This window comes from Fulvia fulva, chromosome 12 (assembly GCF_020509005.1).
Source record: "Fulvia fulva chromosome 12, complete sequence".
Lineage (NCBI taxonomy): Eukaryota > Fungi > Ascomycota > Dothideomycetes > Mycosphaerellales > Mycosphaerellaceae > Fulvia > Fulvia fulva.
In genome coordinates, this window is record NC_063023.1 from 453,551 (window position 1) to 468,046 (window position 14,496).

General features: G+C 49.1%; 3 protein-coding genes across 3 annotated transcripts; 2 read left to right on the forward strand and 1 right to left on the reverse strand.

Annotated features, from left to right (window-relative positions):
- Nucleotides 1-1,855: 1,855 nt before the first annotated feature.
- On the forward strand, nucleotides 1,856-2,881 carry CLAFUR5_13464 (uncharacterized protein; the record flags this gene model as incomplete). Its single annotated transcript, XM_047912612.1, has 2 exons — nucleotides 1,856-1,890; nucleotides 1,942-2,881. The coding sequence occupies 2 exons, from the start codon at nucleotides 1,856-1,858 to the stop codon at nucleotides 2,879-2,881; spliced, it is 975 nt and encodes a 324-aa protein (XP_047768578.1).
- Nucleotides 2,882-4,148: 1,267 nt separating this feature from the next.
- Nucleotides 4,149-5,633, forward strand: CLAFUR5_13465 (Mannan polymerase II complex anp1 subunit; the record flags this gene model as incomplete). Its single annotated transcript, XM_047912613.1, has 5 exons — nucleotides 4,149-4,324; nucleotides 4,404-5,032; nucleotides 5,093-5,221; nucleotides 5,281-5,415; nucleotides 5,485-5,633. 5 exons carry the CDS (start codon nucleotides 4,149-4,151, stop codon nucleotides 5,631-5,633), a joined length of 1,218 nt encoding a protein of 405 aa, XP_047768579.1.
- Nucleotides 5,634-7,197: 1,564 nt separating this feature from the next.
- Nucleotides 7,198-8,643, reverse strand: CLAFUR5_13466 (uncharacterized protein; the record flags this gene model as incomplete). The annotated part of the gene is made up of 1 exon (XM_047912614.1): nucleotides 7,198-8,643. One exon carries the CDS (start codon nucleotides 8,641-8,643, stop codon nucleotides 7,198-7,200), a length of 1,446 nt encoding a protein of 481 aa, XP_047768580.1.
- Between the last annotated feature and the right edge of the window lie 5,853 nt (nucleotides 8,644-14,496).

Here is a 14,496-nt window from a genome sequence, read left to right on the forward strand (position 1 = left end):
CCGTGGCCGCATGAGCTTTTGACGCCGAGCGTCCAACCTCACCTTCCAACATGCAGTCCCGCTCTCCACTTTTGCCGTTGACGTTCTCCATGCTCACCGAACAACACCGATACAAGTCTACTGCCGGAAAGTTGGCACGACCAGGTGCTCAGGCGTGCTCTCCTGATCAGAGCTTGCGCTGCGCGCGCTCCCCTCCAGGCTTCCTTGCGGACAATCCTGACTAGCTGGCCGGGGGGAAGTGTTTGCCGCGGGCATGGCGCAACAACTACATGAAATCCCTGAACGACACCTTCTCTTTTCTGTGTTTTGTCACATTTTCCTGCTTGCGTTTGCTGTACATGTCATTCGAGTTTTTGGACTGGCAGAGAGCTACTTGCCCGCCATGGATGGGTAAGGAAGAGTAAGGACGAGCTGCTGGAGGTCGCTTCGCTGCTGAATATTGGTTCGCTGTCCTGCTGTGCGTCGCAGCGCTTGTCGTCACCCTGCTAGTTTCGACGCATACATGCATTGAGCATCAACGACAGCCTGCGGTCGCACAGAAACGGTCAGAATATGCGCTCAGGCTACTTCAACTCGGGATCAGGTCCAAAGTCTGGTTGAGCGGCAAGATTTCGATCGATGGACAGCGCGCTTCCCTGGCCGATTTACTGGACCTGAGTCGCTCGTGACACTCAAGCGCCTGTACTCCGCTGCAATCTGACTCCACTCGCCGTACAGCGCAGAAGCTACTGCTCTGTCGACAGGGTCCTTGGGAACACAAAGGCAACGTTCCGACAATCCGTACCTGACATTCTTCGAGGCCTGGACGAGGCAAAGCCTGTCGCCAACAAGTCCAATCACATGCACCGGACCGCTTGGATACGAGGAGTATCGCGGATGTTCATGCAGCGTGCCGTGAGTTCACGGCCTGGGTAAGGGCATGAACGAGAGGATTGTGCAGAGTCCGGATTGGGACAGTGACATCAGCAGTGTGGTGGTCTAGAAAGAACTGTTGACGTTCCTGTTGCATTGACATGCAGTTGTACAACGTGCACGCGCAGGTTTGGGGAAAGGCTAGAGCGAAGATGGATTCACCAAAATTGCGGTGAGTGAAGCCGCACGGCCATTCTCTGGTGAAGTGTCAAGAGCGGGCTCAGTGCCGGCCTTCGATATCGGCCACTTCATGCCGAGCAGACCCGCCTTCAATGCATCGGAGAGAGAGGCGCCAATCGCCACGGCACGCAAAGTCGATCTTCCTAGTAGCGGGCCGTGGGGACTATTTTCCGAGATAGCTTCACACGCATGAGGTGGCATTTGATCCATCTGATTACCCTGCGCGTTATGCAAGGGCAAGCTTCACCCATGCCAATACGCAGCACACCCGGGATCAAGGTCCAAACGACCACACATTCTGGCGGCGCTACAGTGAGTGAGCGCGTCTCCTTGCTTCCTTTGATATCAAAAGCGTCGATGAGCTGCACGACCTTGCCGCCACCATCCCGGTATGTTATACTACTGCTCAAACTTAGCGTCCGGGCCGCAAGATGTTGATCCACATGTGCATAGGTCCTGGTCTCGACAGCAGCATATATGCCGGTCAGGATTCTTCACACGTAGTGAGGATGCCATCTGGCATGGGTTCGCACACGATAAATATGTGGTTGTTCCTGCAACTCGGAGCTTCTCTTGTCATTCGCCATCCATCGATTTGAGTTCATCTTTGCATCAAGCGTCTAGTTCATCCTTTGGAGGTCTTGTCCTTTGGTGGTTGCCTTTGCTTTTGCTGCAGTAAGATCATATCGGCGGTCACTTGTCTCGCCGACTCCTTCACACACACGAACCTCCTCTCTTCACACCCTCACCGCCTTTCAGGATCATGATCATGGCAGACCACAGCAACAGGATGTCAGGGTGAGTCTTGTCCAACGGCAGTAAGACAAGCACGTGCTAACAATCTCCTAGTCGATACCTGCCTAGTCTTCACGCCGTCACTGGACCACTTTTCAAGTGCAGTCACTGTACCACATATGCCGTTGGCCCAGAAGAGCTCAAGTATCACGAGCTCAGCTGCCATGGCCAAGTCTATCCAGTACCCGTTCGCAAACAGCCATCCTTGGCTGCACAACAGACGAACCAGTTCCCATCCCAGCCGTACCGCCTGCAGACTCAATTCGAAAGTCACTCCTCTCCCTCTTCAGGAGCCGAAGATAGTGATGGCTCTTCGGTTGTCATGACTCCGGTCAGCCGCGAAGCTTCCCTGTGTCCATACCCAACGACTCGTCGACAGTCTGGTGTCGTCCGGACGGAGAAAGGCCGTGGCCGCAGGAGCACCGCTGCAACGAACCAGCAGGACGACGCCGCCAGACGTACCAAGAAAATGAATAAAGAGAAGTGGAACCGTGGCCAGCATGGTGCTGTCATTTACCGCTTCGAAGACTTCACCGGCTGCTACACTGGCTGGTCCCGCCAAGAGCAATCAGGTGGCAACGGCAACGGCGCCGGCCTCCAGGCCAACAAGATCACAAACCTCATGGCTATGGAAAGATGCGCTTACATCTACCTACACGAAGGCCGCACACGCGCACTTGAGGAAGGCCGCGTTGCGGAATGGCAAGCAGAGATGCACGCCATCTTGGACTCGGCGAGCTCCTCTGATCACCACCCATACGACGGCACCTTCGCTGGCGGCGAGCCAGTCGACTGCTATCACGAGGACAAGGCCAAGGCGTGCAAGGCTCACAACCACGATGACTGGCGTGAGTGCCGTGTCTCGCGCGTTCGGCAGCGGTTTGGCAAGAATGAGAAGGAGTGGGTCAACAGCCGCTGGGCTCAGATGAAGCAGCAGCAGCAGGTGAAGTCTTTGCCGATGCGTCCGGGCAGTGGGTTCCCTCGTGGGCAGTGAGTGCTTTCCTCGACTTGTGCGCAGCGTCTAGACTGCACGGCATCACGACTTGACGACGGCGGCAACGACACAACACACAACTGCAGCGTTTAGCGAGCGAGCGAGCACCATCACACTTTCACTGAATTGTCGGCACCACTTCATCAACATCTCACGGCGGCGACATTGTCACTCTTTTCCGGTGAGCCCTGGTTTGTTTTCACTGCGGCGTTTTCTGGGCGGGACCGAATGTATACCCTTAGCATTTCCGGCTTGGACTTTTGATTTCAGCGGAGTTCGTCGGGGAGGCAAGGAAAAGGAGGCATTTTGTGTATTATCTACAGAGACATTGTGACGACAGCAATGATTGAACGATAGAGCCATGGTGATACGGATACCCAGATTGAGGGCGGGAGGAGGGACCATGAGGTGGAGGGAGATGGAGATGGCGATGGGTTGTGGAAGGAGGGTTGGTTGGGGAGGTGGATAATGTGTTATATGCCAGATCAGATAAAACATGATACTGAAGGATTATTTGGTACTCCAACTCTCATCGTTCTCACAACATTGTCGAGTGTAAAATATTACTGCAGCACAAACGACAAAGCGACTTCTATTTTGACAGCGTGCTTGTGTCAGCTAGCTCACCAGGCGTGCAGTAGCTGCCGCAGCCGGTGAAAGTCCGTGGTAAATGTTACGCGTCGTGAATGGCAAAAGTCCGGCACTGTGTGTGGCAAGTGTACCGCAAGGCTTCCACGCGGCGGATGCCACGGATTGTGTTATGGAGTGTTGCTAATGAGGGCGATGAGGCAAGAGTGTTGTGGTTGTTGGTATGGACAGGGATCATCGCCGGAGAATGGCGAGAATCAGAGTTTCAAGGGTTCATCAGCGATTGCGATTGCAGCTTGGCGTGGAAGGAGACAGAGACAGAGACAGAGCTGCTCTTGCACCCAGCCCTACCATACAGTACTACATGTACCTCACTGCACTTCCATCTCACTGTATCACCGGCAGGCGCATCTTCCCACCTCTTTCACTCGTTACTGCCCATTGTATCATCCGCGCGTCCCATTCCCCTTCAGGTCATCCGCGCGTCCCATTCCCCTTCAGGACCTCTCGGACCATCACCTTCTGCACGCACAAGTCGAGACAAGCGTGACAAGTCGAGATCCGCGCATCGAATGCGCCGCGCTGGGCGTCGCTCAACGCTCACCAGCCGATAACCTCCTGGACCACGACCACGATTACGACCGCTCTACGAGACGATACGCTCCGTTACGCAGACACAATGCTTCTCCCTAAAGGCAGCAACATGACGTGGAAGAGTGCGCGGGCGAGATTACCGCCGAGTCGGGCGATATGGAACTTCTTGACGCGGACGCGCTTCTTACTGTTTGTGGCAGTCGCTGGCATAATCGTATTAATATGGAATGGCGTACGAGAGACTGCGGGCGATTGGCAGAGGTGAGGATATACACACACCAGTGATGAGGGTGGTGGCGATGAGACGCAATGGCCAGCTAACGCGATATGCAACACCCAGATTCTACTGCTTCGGACCAGCCAAATCACCCATGCAAATGACACCCAACGAACAAGCACAATGGGCGGGCCACTTACAAACACCCGTCATCTTCAACCACCACGAACCCATAGAAATTAACAGCTCCAGCATCAAGCGAATCGACCTCAACCCCATCACCTCCACCCCCCAAGCCCTTCAAAAGCAGGAACGAGTCCTAATCCTCACACCCCTGCGAAACGCCGCCCCCTACATCGAGCAGCACTTCGATCTGCTATACCAACTCACCTACCCCCACCACCTCATCGACCTCGCATTTCTGGTCGGAGACAGCACAGACGACACCCTAGCCGTGCTCGCAACCGAGTTGGAAAGGATCCAGAGCCGGACGGACAAGATCCCGTTCAACAGCGCTATGATTGTGGAGAAGGACTTTGGCGTGACGGTCGGGCAAGATGTGGAAGATCGACATGGGTTCAAGGCGCAGGGCCCACGGAGGAAGGCTATGGGGAAGGCGAGGAATTATCTTCTGGCGACGGCGCTGAAGCCGGATCATAGCTGGGTGTATTGGAGGGATGTGGATATTAAGGATAGTCCCAGCAGGATTATTGAGGACTTTGTTGCGCATGATCGGGATGTGCTTGTGCCGAGTATGTATAAGAGGAGAATGTGGGCGTGATGAAGAGGATAATGGCTGACTTGGAGGACAGATATCTGGTTCCACCGCTACAAGGACGGTCACGACATAGAAGGTCGATTCGATTACAACTCGTGGCAGGAGTCGGATACTGGACGAAAACTTGCCAATAGTCTAGACAAGGATATTGTCCTTGCGGAAGGTAAGCCTCGAACCTTCAGCACGCATCTGCAGGCTCAGCACTGACATCATCCCTTCCAGGCTACAAAGAGTACCAAACAGACCGCAAATACATGGCCCGCATGGGCGACTGGCGAGATAACAAGGATGTGGAGATCCCGCTCGATGGTATCGGGGGTGTTAACATTGTGGTCAAGGCGGATGTGCATAGAGCTGGTAAGTCCTTGTCACCTCCGCCTGTTAAAACCATCAAGAAAGCCCAAAGACTGACTTGTTACATCACAGGCATCAACTTCCCCTGCTACGCCTTCGAAAACCAAGCCGAAACAGAAGGCTTCGCGAAAATGGCACGACGCGCGGGCTACGGCGTTTTCGGCCTGCCGAATTATGTCGTGTGGCATATTGATACGGAGGAGAAGCCGGGTAATGCATGAGCATATTAAAGATGAAGATGAAGCCACATCAGAGACAGCAAAGCGACAAGAGATGTTTGTTCGTTTTACTTGCATTTGTTTCTATGTCCAATGGTTGTTAGATCCTGCTTGCTCCTTCTCGTGCGTTTGCGGGCGTGTTTGTGGTTGGTGCGTGGCATCGCCTCCGTGGTCCCAGAGCGTGGCGAGGAGGTGTACCGGTGCGGTTGTGGTTGTGGAGATTGTTTGGTGGTGTTGAGGGCGTTCAGGAGGGCTCTGGCCTCTTGGTCACTGGCCTATGGTGAAAGAAGGGTGGAGGAGAGAAAGAGGAGGTGTAGATATATCAAGAGATACAGTGCCCAGACGCTTCCCGTGGGCACACCATAATATCAGCTGCATTTGACATACAGCCATATTCCACTCCAACGTCGATGCTCTGGTAAGGACCGACGAAACGATGCTGTTGCCGCCGAACGCTTCGTTGTGATGGGGACACTGCTACTACTCTCGCGAGGATTTCACTCGACATTGATGCGGTCCCATGATCCGGCTGTTAGGGAGCACGGACGGGCACAATCACATGCCAATCGAGAACATGCAAGACCCGGTGACAAATTCCGTTGCCGCTAGGTACGTCGTCTACCTTCCGCAAACACATAATCGCTTAGACCGTCCGGCGCATCAAAGCGGTGTATGGATGGATTGTAGTGACCTACACGAAGCGTTGCGCGCAGTGATCTGGAGACTGCGACTGCAAAGGGTCGGTCGTTGTGAAGCTCCGACCGGCAATGAACTTTGTCAATAGCCTTTGGTGCTGTAGGGAAGGGATATAGACCAGAAGGCTAAGGGGGACTTTCGACAATCGTTTTCGGTGCAGTGGCGCAGTCGAAAGTGAAGCCGCCATAGATCTGTGCATCAAGACAACTACGCTCTGGAAGCCGGGGTCTGGCGGGTTTGGCCACTGGATCGAGGATGATTGTTTTTGATATTTTGATCCAGAGTCTTGGATACTATTCTTTTACTTTTTGCCGAATGCTCACTTAGAGAACACGACCTCGATCTCGTGTCTCCGCTAGCGTTGTGATCACATGCTGAACTCCAGTTCAGGAGACTAGGAAGGTATATATGTTGTCAAAAACAGAGCTCTTTCGACAATCGTTCTCGGTGGAATGGCTCAAGTCCAGCAAGACTTACTCTTGCACCTGAACTATCCTGAGACGACGTTGGGAATGAAGCGGGATACATGTAGCTCCCTTTCCGTAGTCACCCGGATATGCTGTTCTGGCGAGGACGATTGTTTTGCTCTCGTGTGGGAGATCAGCGACTGCTGTGCCAAGGACGATGAGGTGTTAGTAGAGAAGGGTCAGCATCATGAAGATAGAGGAATGCCATTTTGCCGTGCCATTCATTCATTCCTACTAACCAATCGCGCCCAGGGTATACCACCACCACCACCACCATCCAATTCCACAAGAATAAGCATCATACATTACCACATCGCATCCCCTCATCCCTGAAATCCCATCCCTCGCCCTTATTCCATCCCTCACCCTTATTCCATCCCTCACCCTCATTCCATCCCCCATCATCACCCACTCCCAAAATCCGCTCCCGGCTGCTGCAAATCCCTCGTCTCCGTCCTCGCAATGCCATGATACTGATCATGCCTCACAATCCTCGACAACTTCTCCATCTCCCCCACCGAATCCTCCAACGGCGAATCAACCGTCTCATGACTCCTAACTTGCACACTTTCAGGCCCCTTCAGCGGCTCAATCACCTCATACTGCGCCTCCCCTGTGTCTTCGTGGGTCGTCATTTGCTCCAGCCTGTTGCGGAGGTCGTCGTCGCCGTCGTTGTTGTTACTATCGCCGAGAGGTGGCTCCGTGTAGCCGACGCTCTTGCTGCGGACGCGGCCGAGGGCGGGGCCCATGCTGGTGTCTGGGCCGGCGTCGGATAGGGAGCGGACTGGGCCGGGGTCTTCTTGGGAGGGGAGGGCGGCGGATGCGCTGCCTGAGCGGGCGGGTTGGTGGTCTTTCTTGCCGAAGGAGCGGAAGAGTTTAAAGAGACCTGGTCGTTTCTTTTGGTGTGCCTGAGCGTGGCTGACTTTTGGTTCGCCGGGTACTGTGTACTGCGTGGTGGGCGAGGCGTACTGTGGGTACATCTCCCGGGCCTCGCGATCGATATTCTCCAATGCCTGCTTGGTCGCTACAAGGTACTCCGGGTAGTCCTGCTTGCAGATCTCCTGCAGTAATCTGAGCTTCGATACATCCTGCGCCGTTCTCGCCCGGTCTGGAACGATGTGCCAGCCGAAGATCCTGATGTCCATGCGGAGCCCTCTGTCGACCTTCTCTTTCACGTCCATGAGCTCGATCAAGTAGTCCACCTTCTCCTGCGTCAATGCGATGAAGGAGCTGAACTTGCTGATGTCGGCGATCATCCAGCTCTGTTGGATAATGCTATTGTTTCGCCGTGTGTTGATTTGCGCATATGTCTCAGCGACCTCCCGCAACAACTCCCACTTTTCTCTAAACGTCTCAAGTCGGATCGTGTCCATCGCAGGCTGGTATGTTGTGCTGAAGCGTTTCGGCGGCTTCAAGCCAAACTTGGCCATCATCTCTTCTCTTGTCGAAGTACTGCTGCGATCCACAATCGCGCTGAGGGTCTGCTCTATTGTCGTCCTGACATTCGGATCGTCCAACCGAGGATCGCGCGCATCGAAGAAGGTGGGCTCTTTGACGTCTGGGTATGCGCCATTGGGGTATCTGGGTACTGCGCGATTGGTGACGGCTGCTGGCGGTGAGGATATGCCCAGCACCTGTCCCCATATGAGGAGTCGTGCTTGTTGCAAGCCCAGTCGCGTCAACAGCAGCTGTTCCCCCTTCTCCCATTTGTGCTGCGGGTGAACAAGACCAAACGCTTCGACGCATGAGCTGAACAGAGAGGCCAAGGCGACTGCGCCTGTGAGGAGCGCTTCATGCTGGGCGTTGACGTCTTCCACGTGGGAGCTGTTTGCGTCCTTGGTCGAAGTCATTCTGATCGCGGTGTGCGCATCAGTAGGCTAGCGAGGAAGAATACGAAAGAAAGAGCTGCTCGGTTAGTAGTCGACTTGCCTGGTACGCGTGTAACAGTGGCACAAAGAGGTCAAGCAGCGGTGCTGTGAGGTAGGGCGGATGATGTACGATATTACCCATCATATGATATGCAGACTGCAGTGCGTGGGAGAGGATGTGAGGGGGAGAAAGTCACGTCTGTGGCGCTCTTGCCCTGCTGTAGCCTGTGATGCAAGGGCTGAGCCAGAGATTTTCGAGCTCGTCTGCTTGTCATGTTGGTGATCCGTGATTTGGCCGTGGTGGTGTTGCTGTCTCAGAGGGAGACGATTCGTTCTCAGCAGATGGATGGCGTGGTCCCAGCAGAACAGAAAGTTGCAGAGAAACAAATGGTTGAAGTTCCGGTGAAACGCTCTTGGCGGGCAAAGCTCTCAAGCCACGATCAAGACCCTGCTGGCGTTGTCGCAAATAGTTGACAAGATGTCCACGATGCCCCGCGAGCAACAACGCGTCCCTGTGACTGCTGTGATGATGAGGATGTAGTCGAAGCACCCCTCGCCACTACAGTCCTTGTAAATGGACTTCAATCGGTCACAGCGACGACGAGCGGCATCGGCATCGCTTTCGCATGCGGCCTCAATAGTTCTACCCTGCCCCTGCGATGAGGCGGCCATATGTTTCTCATCGACCGAGGCCAGGCTGACACCCACGGCTATGCTCGATAGCTACAGGGTGTATCGTGCATACGTGGATAGTGCGAGTTTGGCTCTACGCGGCTCGTTCTCGATCCGGGCATTCCCCTGCTAATCTATAGTGTAACCGACCTAATTATCAAATCGCAGGCTTCGATATTACCTCTTCTAATTATATCAATAGTAGCTATAGACGATATAAAGCTAAATTAAAGTATTATTACTACTATTACTACTATAAGTTATAGGCTATAGTAACTATCTAAGCTATTCTTATCTATTTACCTTACTTCTGGCTCTTTCTAATATTGTATTAGCCTACCTACTACGTCGATTACTACTTAAACTTACTATAGTATACTTCAAATTAACGTATTAGTATATTAAGGTATAATAAGAGCTTCCTATACTTCTAGTACTCTCTAAATAACTATATCTTTACTAGTAAGGTAGAGGTTATAGATAAACGCCTTTACCTTCGAGAAGTAATTCTTAATAGGGTTAAGATCCGGTAAGTTAGCGAGTTACGGTATAAGTACTAGAATATTGGCTTCCTTAAAGGTACTTATAGTATAGTTACTTATAACGTGCTTTACTACCGAGCGGGCTATACTACTAAGCGGGCTACTTTTACTAAGAACTATGCCACTTCTACTTTAATTACGACGGTATCTTAATACGACGACATCCTATAGAATCGTTACTAGGAGGACAATTCCTCTTTAGATTCTTTACTATCTAGTAAGTCTACTTAATAGGTACGTACGTTATGCCCCGACTCGCTATATTACTTATAGCGTCGTAGCCTTAGTACTAGCCGAACACTATCTAGCGACTCTCTACTTACTTCCTACCTCCTAGTATCCTCTAGAGGTATTAATTACGACGCCTTATCGAAGGTTAGAGACCCTCTAGACTGAATATACTTACGCTTTCGTCCTTTCTGCTATATAAGGGCCTCGTTAGACTTACGTAGCTTACTAATCTCGCTTCGTATAAGAGCTATCTAATACGCTATCTCTCTACTCCCTTTTATAAGCTAATATACCCCTTCCTATAACGAGTTTAGTAATAAACCTACCCGGGCACGCATTTTGTTCGTTACTAGTGTCGATTAAGAGTCGAATTCTTTTGTAGTTCGTAGTGTCTTCGACTCCTAAGGGATAGAGTCCGGAGCTAGAGGGGTTGGCGTACGTAGCTTAATATTAAGCTTGTCTATTACTACCTATAGATTGAATAGAACTAAACTAGCGCCTCTAAAGCTCGATAGGATGTTCTCCTATCTAAATATAGCGTTATAGGCTGCCCGGAAGGCGTGTAGGAACTCTACTTTATCGATATAAGTAATGCGCTAGTGTACTAAGCCCGAGAGCTTAGTACCGTATACCTTCTTTAAAGGCGAATAGCAACCTATATCTAATAGCTAGAGTAAGTACGAGGCGTACAATTGTATATATAGGGCCAAGATCTTATATTCCTTATATAGATTCTAGAATGCCTTCGAGTTATAGCTCTCGTAGCTATCGATAATAAGTAGTCTCTATACCCTAGTCGTATAAGCTATAGTACACTTCTAGAAATACTCTAGCTACCGTATACCAAACTTATTATTAGTCTAGCCGTTCTCTATTAGCCCGATTGTCTAGTCTAGACCTAAGTTACCGTCTTAGTACTAAGTACTAATATACTATTTGCCTATAAGGATAACGTAGAGTAGGAGCGCTATTCCGTCTATATAGATAGTCTTAATCACTATTGCCTATTCTTTATTGCCCTATTAAACGACCTTCCTCTTTCTACTACGTCTTTCTAAACCCGTAACGACGCTCTAAGACGTAATGACACCTAATATAAACCCTATCTCGTCGAAGTTATAGGTGTCCTAGTTAAGAATGCTATACTTCTCCTTTATATTACGTATAAGTAAGAACTACTTCTTAATAACGTCTAGATCTTCTATTAGGGCTCGCTAACGATTGTATCTACGTGTTATAAGAACCTTTAGCTCACGATACCGCCTAATAAACCTGTCTATCTAATTAAGACTAGCGGGCTTAAGACCCTTCTCTTATAGTAATAAATCGGCTATTACTCGTATACTAGCCTTTAATAGCGGGAAACCTCTAAGATCTAGCTCGAGTATGTACTTAAGTATTACCCTCTCTTCTAGCTCTATAAGCTTCTTCGAATTAGGCTCGTAGTCACCCCGAGGAGGTCGTCTATTCAATCGATACCCTAGTATAGTTCGAGACGCGTCGTATACCTTTATAGTAAGTCGATTTGTAATTATCGCGTCGCGTTTCGTGGCCTAGACAGCTAAGGTCAGTTTGGCCTTATTTAAAGATAATATACGCTATAACTAATAGTAGTTATATAGCTATATCTATAGAAGTGGTATAGTTCTTAGCAAAAGTAGCCCGCTCGGTAGTAACGTATATTATAGATACTAGCGCTATTATATATCTATAGAGCGTAGTTAAGATTATAATTCGTTAAAATTAAGCTAGTCTTTATAGAGCTAGTCGGTTACTACTTATATATAAGCCTCTATAAATAGTAGTACGTACTTATAGTATATAACTAAAGTTATTATATTCTTAGCAAAAGCGTCGTTCGCTATCTACTTAGTAAGTATATCCTTATTCCCTAATCTCTTTACCTTCTTCGGCTACGCTATATAGAAGCCTAGTCTAGTCTATCTATCTATATAGGCCTAGAAGCTATAAAATGTACTATTAGCGGTTATAAACCTCTAAAGGTAAGCGTAGTAGAGTAGAGCTCTCTACTAAGCCTTCTAGACTATAAAGTAGCGTACGATCTACGCTACCGCTACCCGACGTATAGTGCTTATTATACGACGATGTAGGCGTTAGCGACGAGTATATATTTACGAGTTCGCTAATAGGTATAGTACGGTAGGTCACGTGACCCTAAAACTTGAAAGTTAACTAATTAGAGCGGGCGCTAAGGCTAGTTAAGGGCTAGTATAGAGCTTTACTCCCTTACTAACGCCTTACCTACGTACTCGTAAGCTCGTACTCTAGTATAGCTAGCGCTCGGTCGCTATACTTAATAATAGACTTTTACTAAATAAAAATCCTAGATAGCTAAGCTTATACTCCTCGAAGGGTTATTATATTATAAAAAAGTAGTAGGCGTAAGACTTTCTAATCTAGAATTCGTCTAAGAAGACGACCTAGTACTAGTCTATAAGTAGTAGTTAGTAGAGCGGCGAATTACCTCCGGCGGATTATATTATATAAGAGCGTTATCTTCGTACGTCTAGTATTAATAATTAAGAGCCTACTAAAGGCGCTACTATCGCTTATTAATTTTAAGGTACGGTTTTTATCGTACTATATAGCGGTAATAGGCTATTACCGCTAGGCCGGTCTTTATTATACTTAGCTTAATCTTAAAGCGGTCGTATAGCTCGAGGTATAATTATAGCTCCTTATAGGTTATATAGTATACGGTTACTAATTTAACTAGTATCGTATATAGTAGATATCTAATAGTAGTATTAAGAAGGTAGATTAGATTAGGTAATACTACCTCTAAGTAGACCTACTACGCTCTTTATAGTATATAGATATAGATATTTCATTAAGCTATTGTAGTGCCCTTTGGCCTATATAGCTATGCTATCTTGTTTTCGTATATATAGAGGGGAAACCGTGTTGGTGAAAACCCCTCCTCCTTCCCGCCTGTCTTTTCCTCCTAGTTATTGTCTTAATTTTCCCTTGTTAGGGGTACGCTAGTGTTATAGGCCTGCCCTAATAACTACCCTATCTGCCACCCCCTAGCTTCCGCCTCTTATCTATCTACTCCTCCGTCTCGCTAGCGAGGCTAAACTACTAGAGGTATCTATACTATAGTATCTACCGAGAGATTCGGCAAATGTTGCCTTTGTCCCTAATGATTGACTTATAGTCTCTCCTTCCCGCTTAGTGCCTCCAATTTCCCCTGCCTCTTGCCTACTACGGGCATCGTAGTAGCATATGTTCTAGGTTTTGCGATAGGTAGCTACACTAGTAGGCTGGGCTATAGATGTCTAGTACGCGTCTTCTAAATAGGTAGGCCCTTAACCTAATATATTCGGACCTAATTTGGATCGCTATGCTTGCCTCGGCCCTTATCAGGTCCCTATATAGCTAGTAATTGTGTCTCTAGAAGGCTCGGAGCGCTATCGGGCCTATTGTCTTAGGGGGCTTCCTTTTCTAGTCCTACTCCTATAGGTAGCTCGCTATCTATTCCGCTAGGCTTTAGGTCTTAGCCTTGCTCCCGCCGGCCTAGCGAGTCCTACGCTCCTCCTCTTTTTGTGCTAGCCATTCGGTGCTTGTCTATATAGCCGTAAAGGTAGTAAGGTCATCCTCTTTTTGGCTTGTCCTATGTCCGGTCCCTCTCCGGTAGTAGCTTTCTATCTTATTCTTTGCCACCTAGATCGTAGTTTGTACTAGGTAACCTATCGTCCTTACCGCGTATTGAATTCTCATTCCCCGGATATACTAGCCGATTAGTAGTGTTCCTATCTCTATTTCTACCGTGCTTATTAACGTTGTCTTAAATACGCCTAGTACCCTACGTAGGTTGCCTACCTATGTCCTATTTAGGGGTTACTCTATCCGTTTCGGGATCGGCTTGCCTACGCCTCCTATTCCCTAAATCTGTACCCCGTATAGTATAGCTAGTCTGACGATCGCCTTATATATTACTCTTGCCTTATCGAATGTTGCTCCCTATATAGATGCCGTAAGTCTCTTTATCGAGGCTTCGTTAACTTGTACTCGACTCTAGGCTTTCTTGACCTATATATTCTAGCTTAGCTTCGGGTCGAGCTAGATCCCTAGTACTCGTAGCTCCGCTAATAGCTTTGTCTCGTAGCCTTAGATTCTTACCGCGGCCTTTATATTATAGTATGTTCTCGCTTTACTAAAGTATATAAGTTAGTACTCTTTAGGGGCGAACCGGGCACTATACTTCTTTACCTACTCCTCGTATTTCTTATACCTATCTTTAAGGAGGCGATAGTTCTCTTCTATCGAGTCTAACTAGGCTAGAATATTTATGTCGTCTACGAATCCCGGTACTAAGGTTTACGGAGAGGTGAGTAGGGGGATTAGATTAGACATAAATATTAGAAAC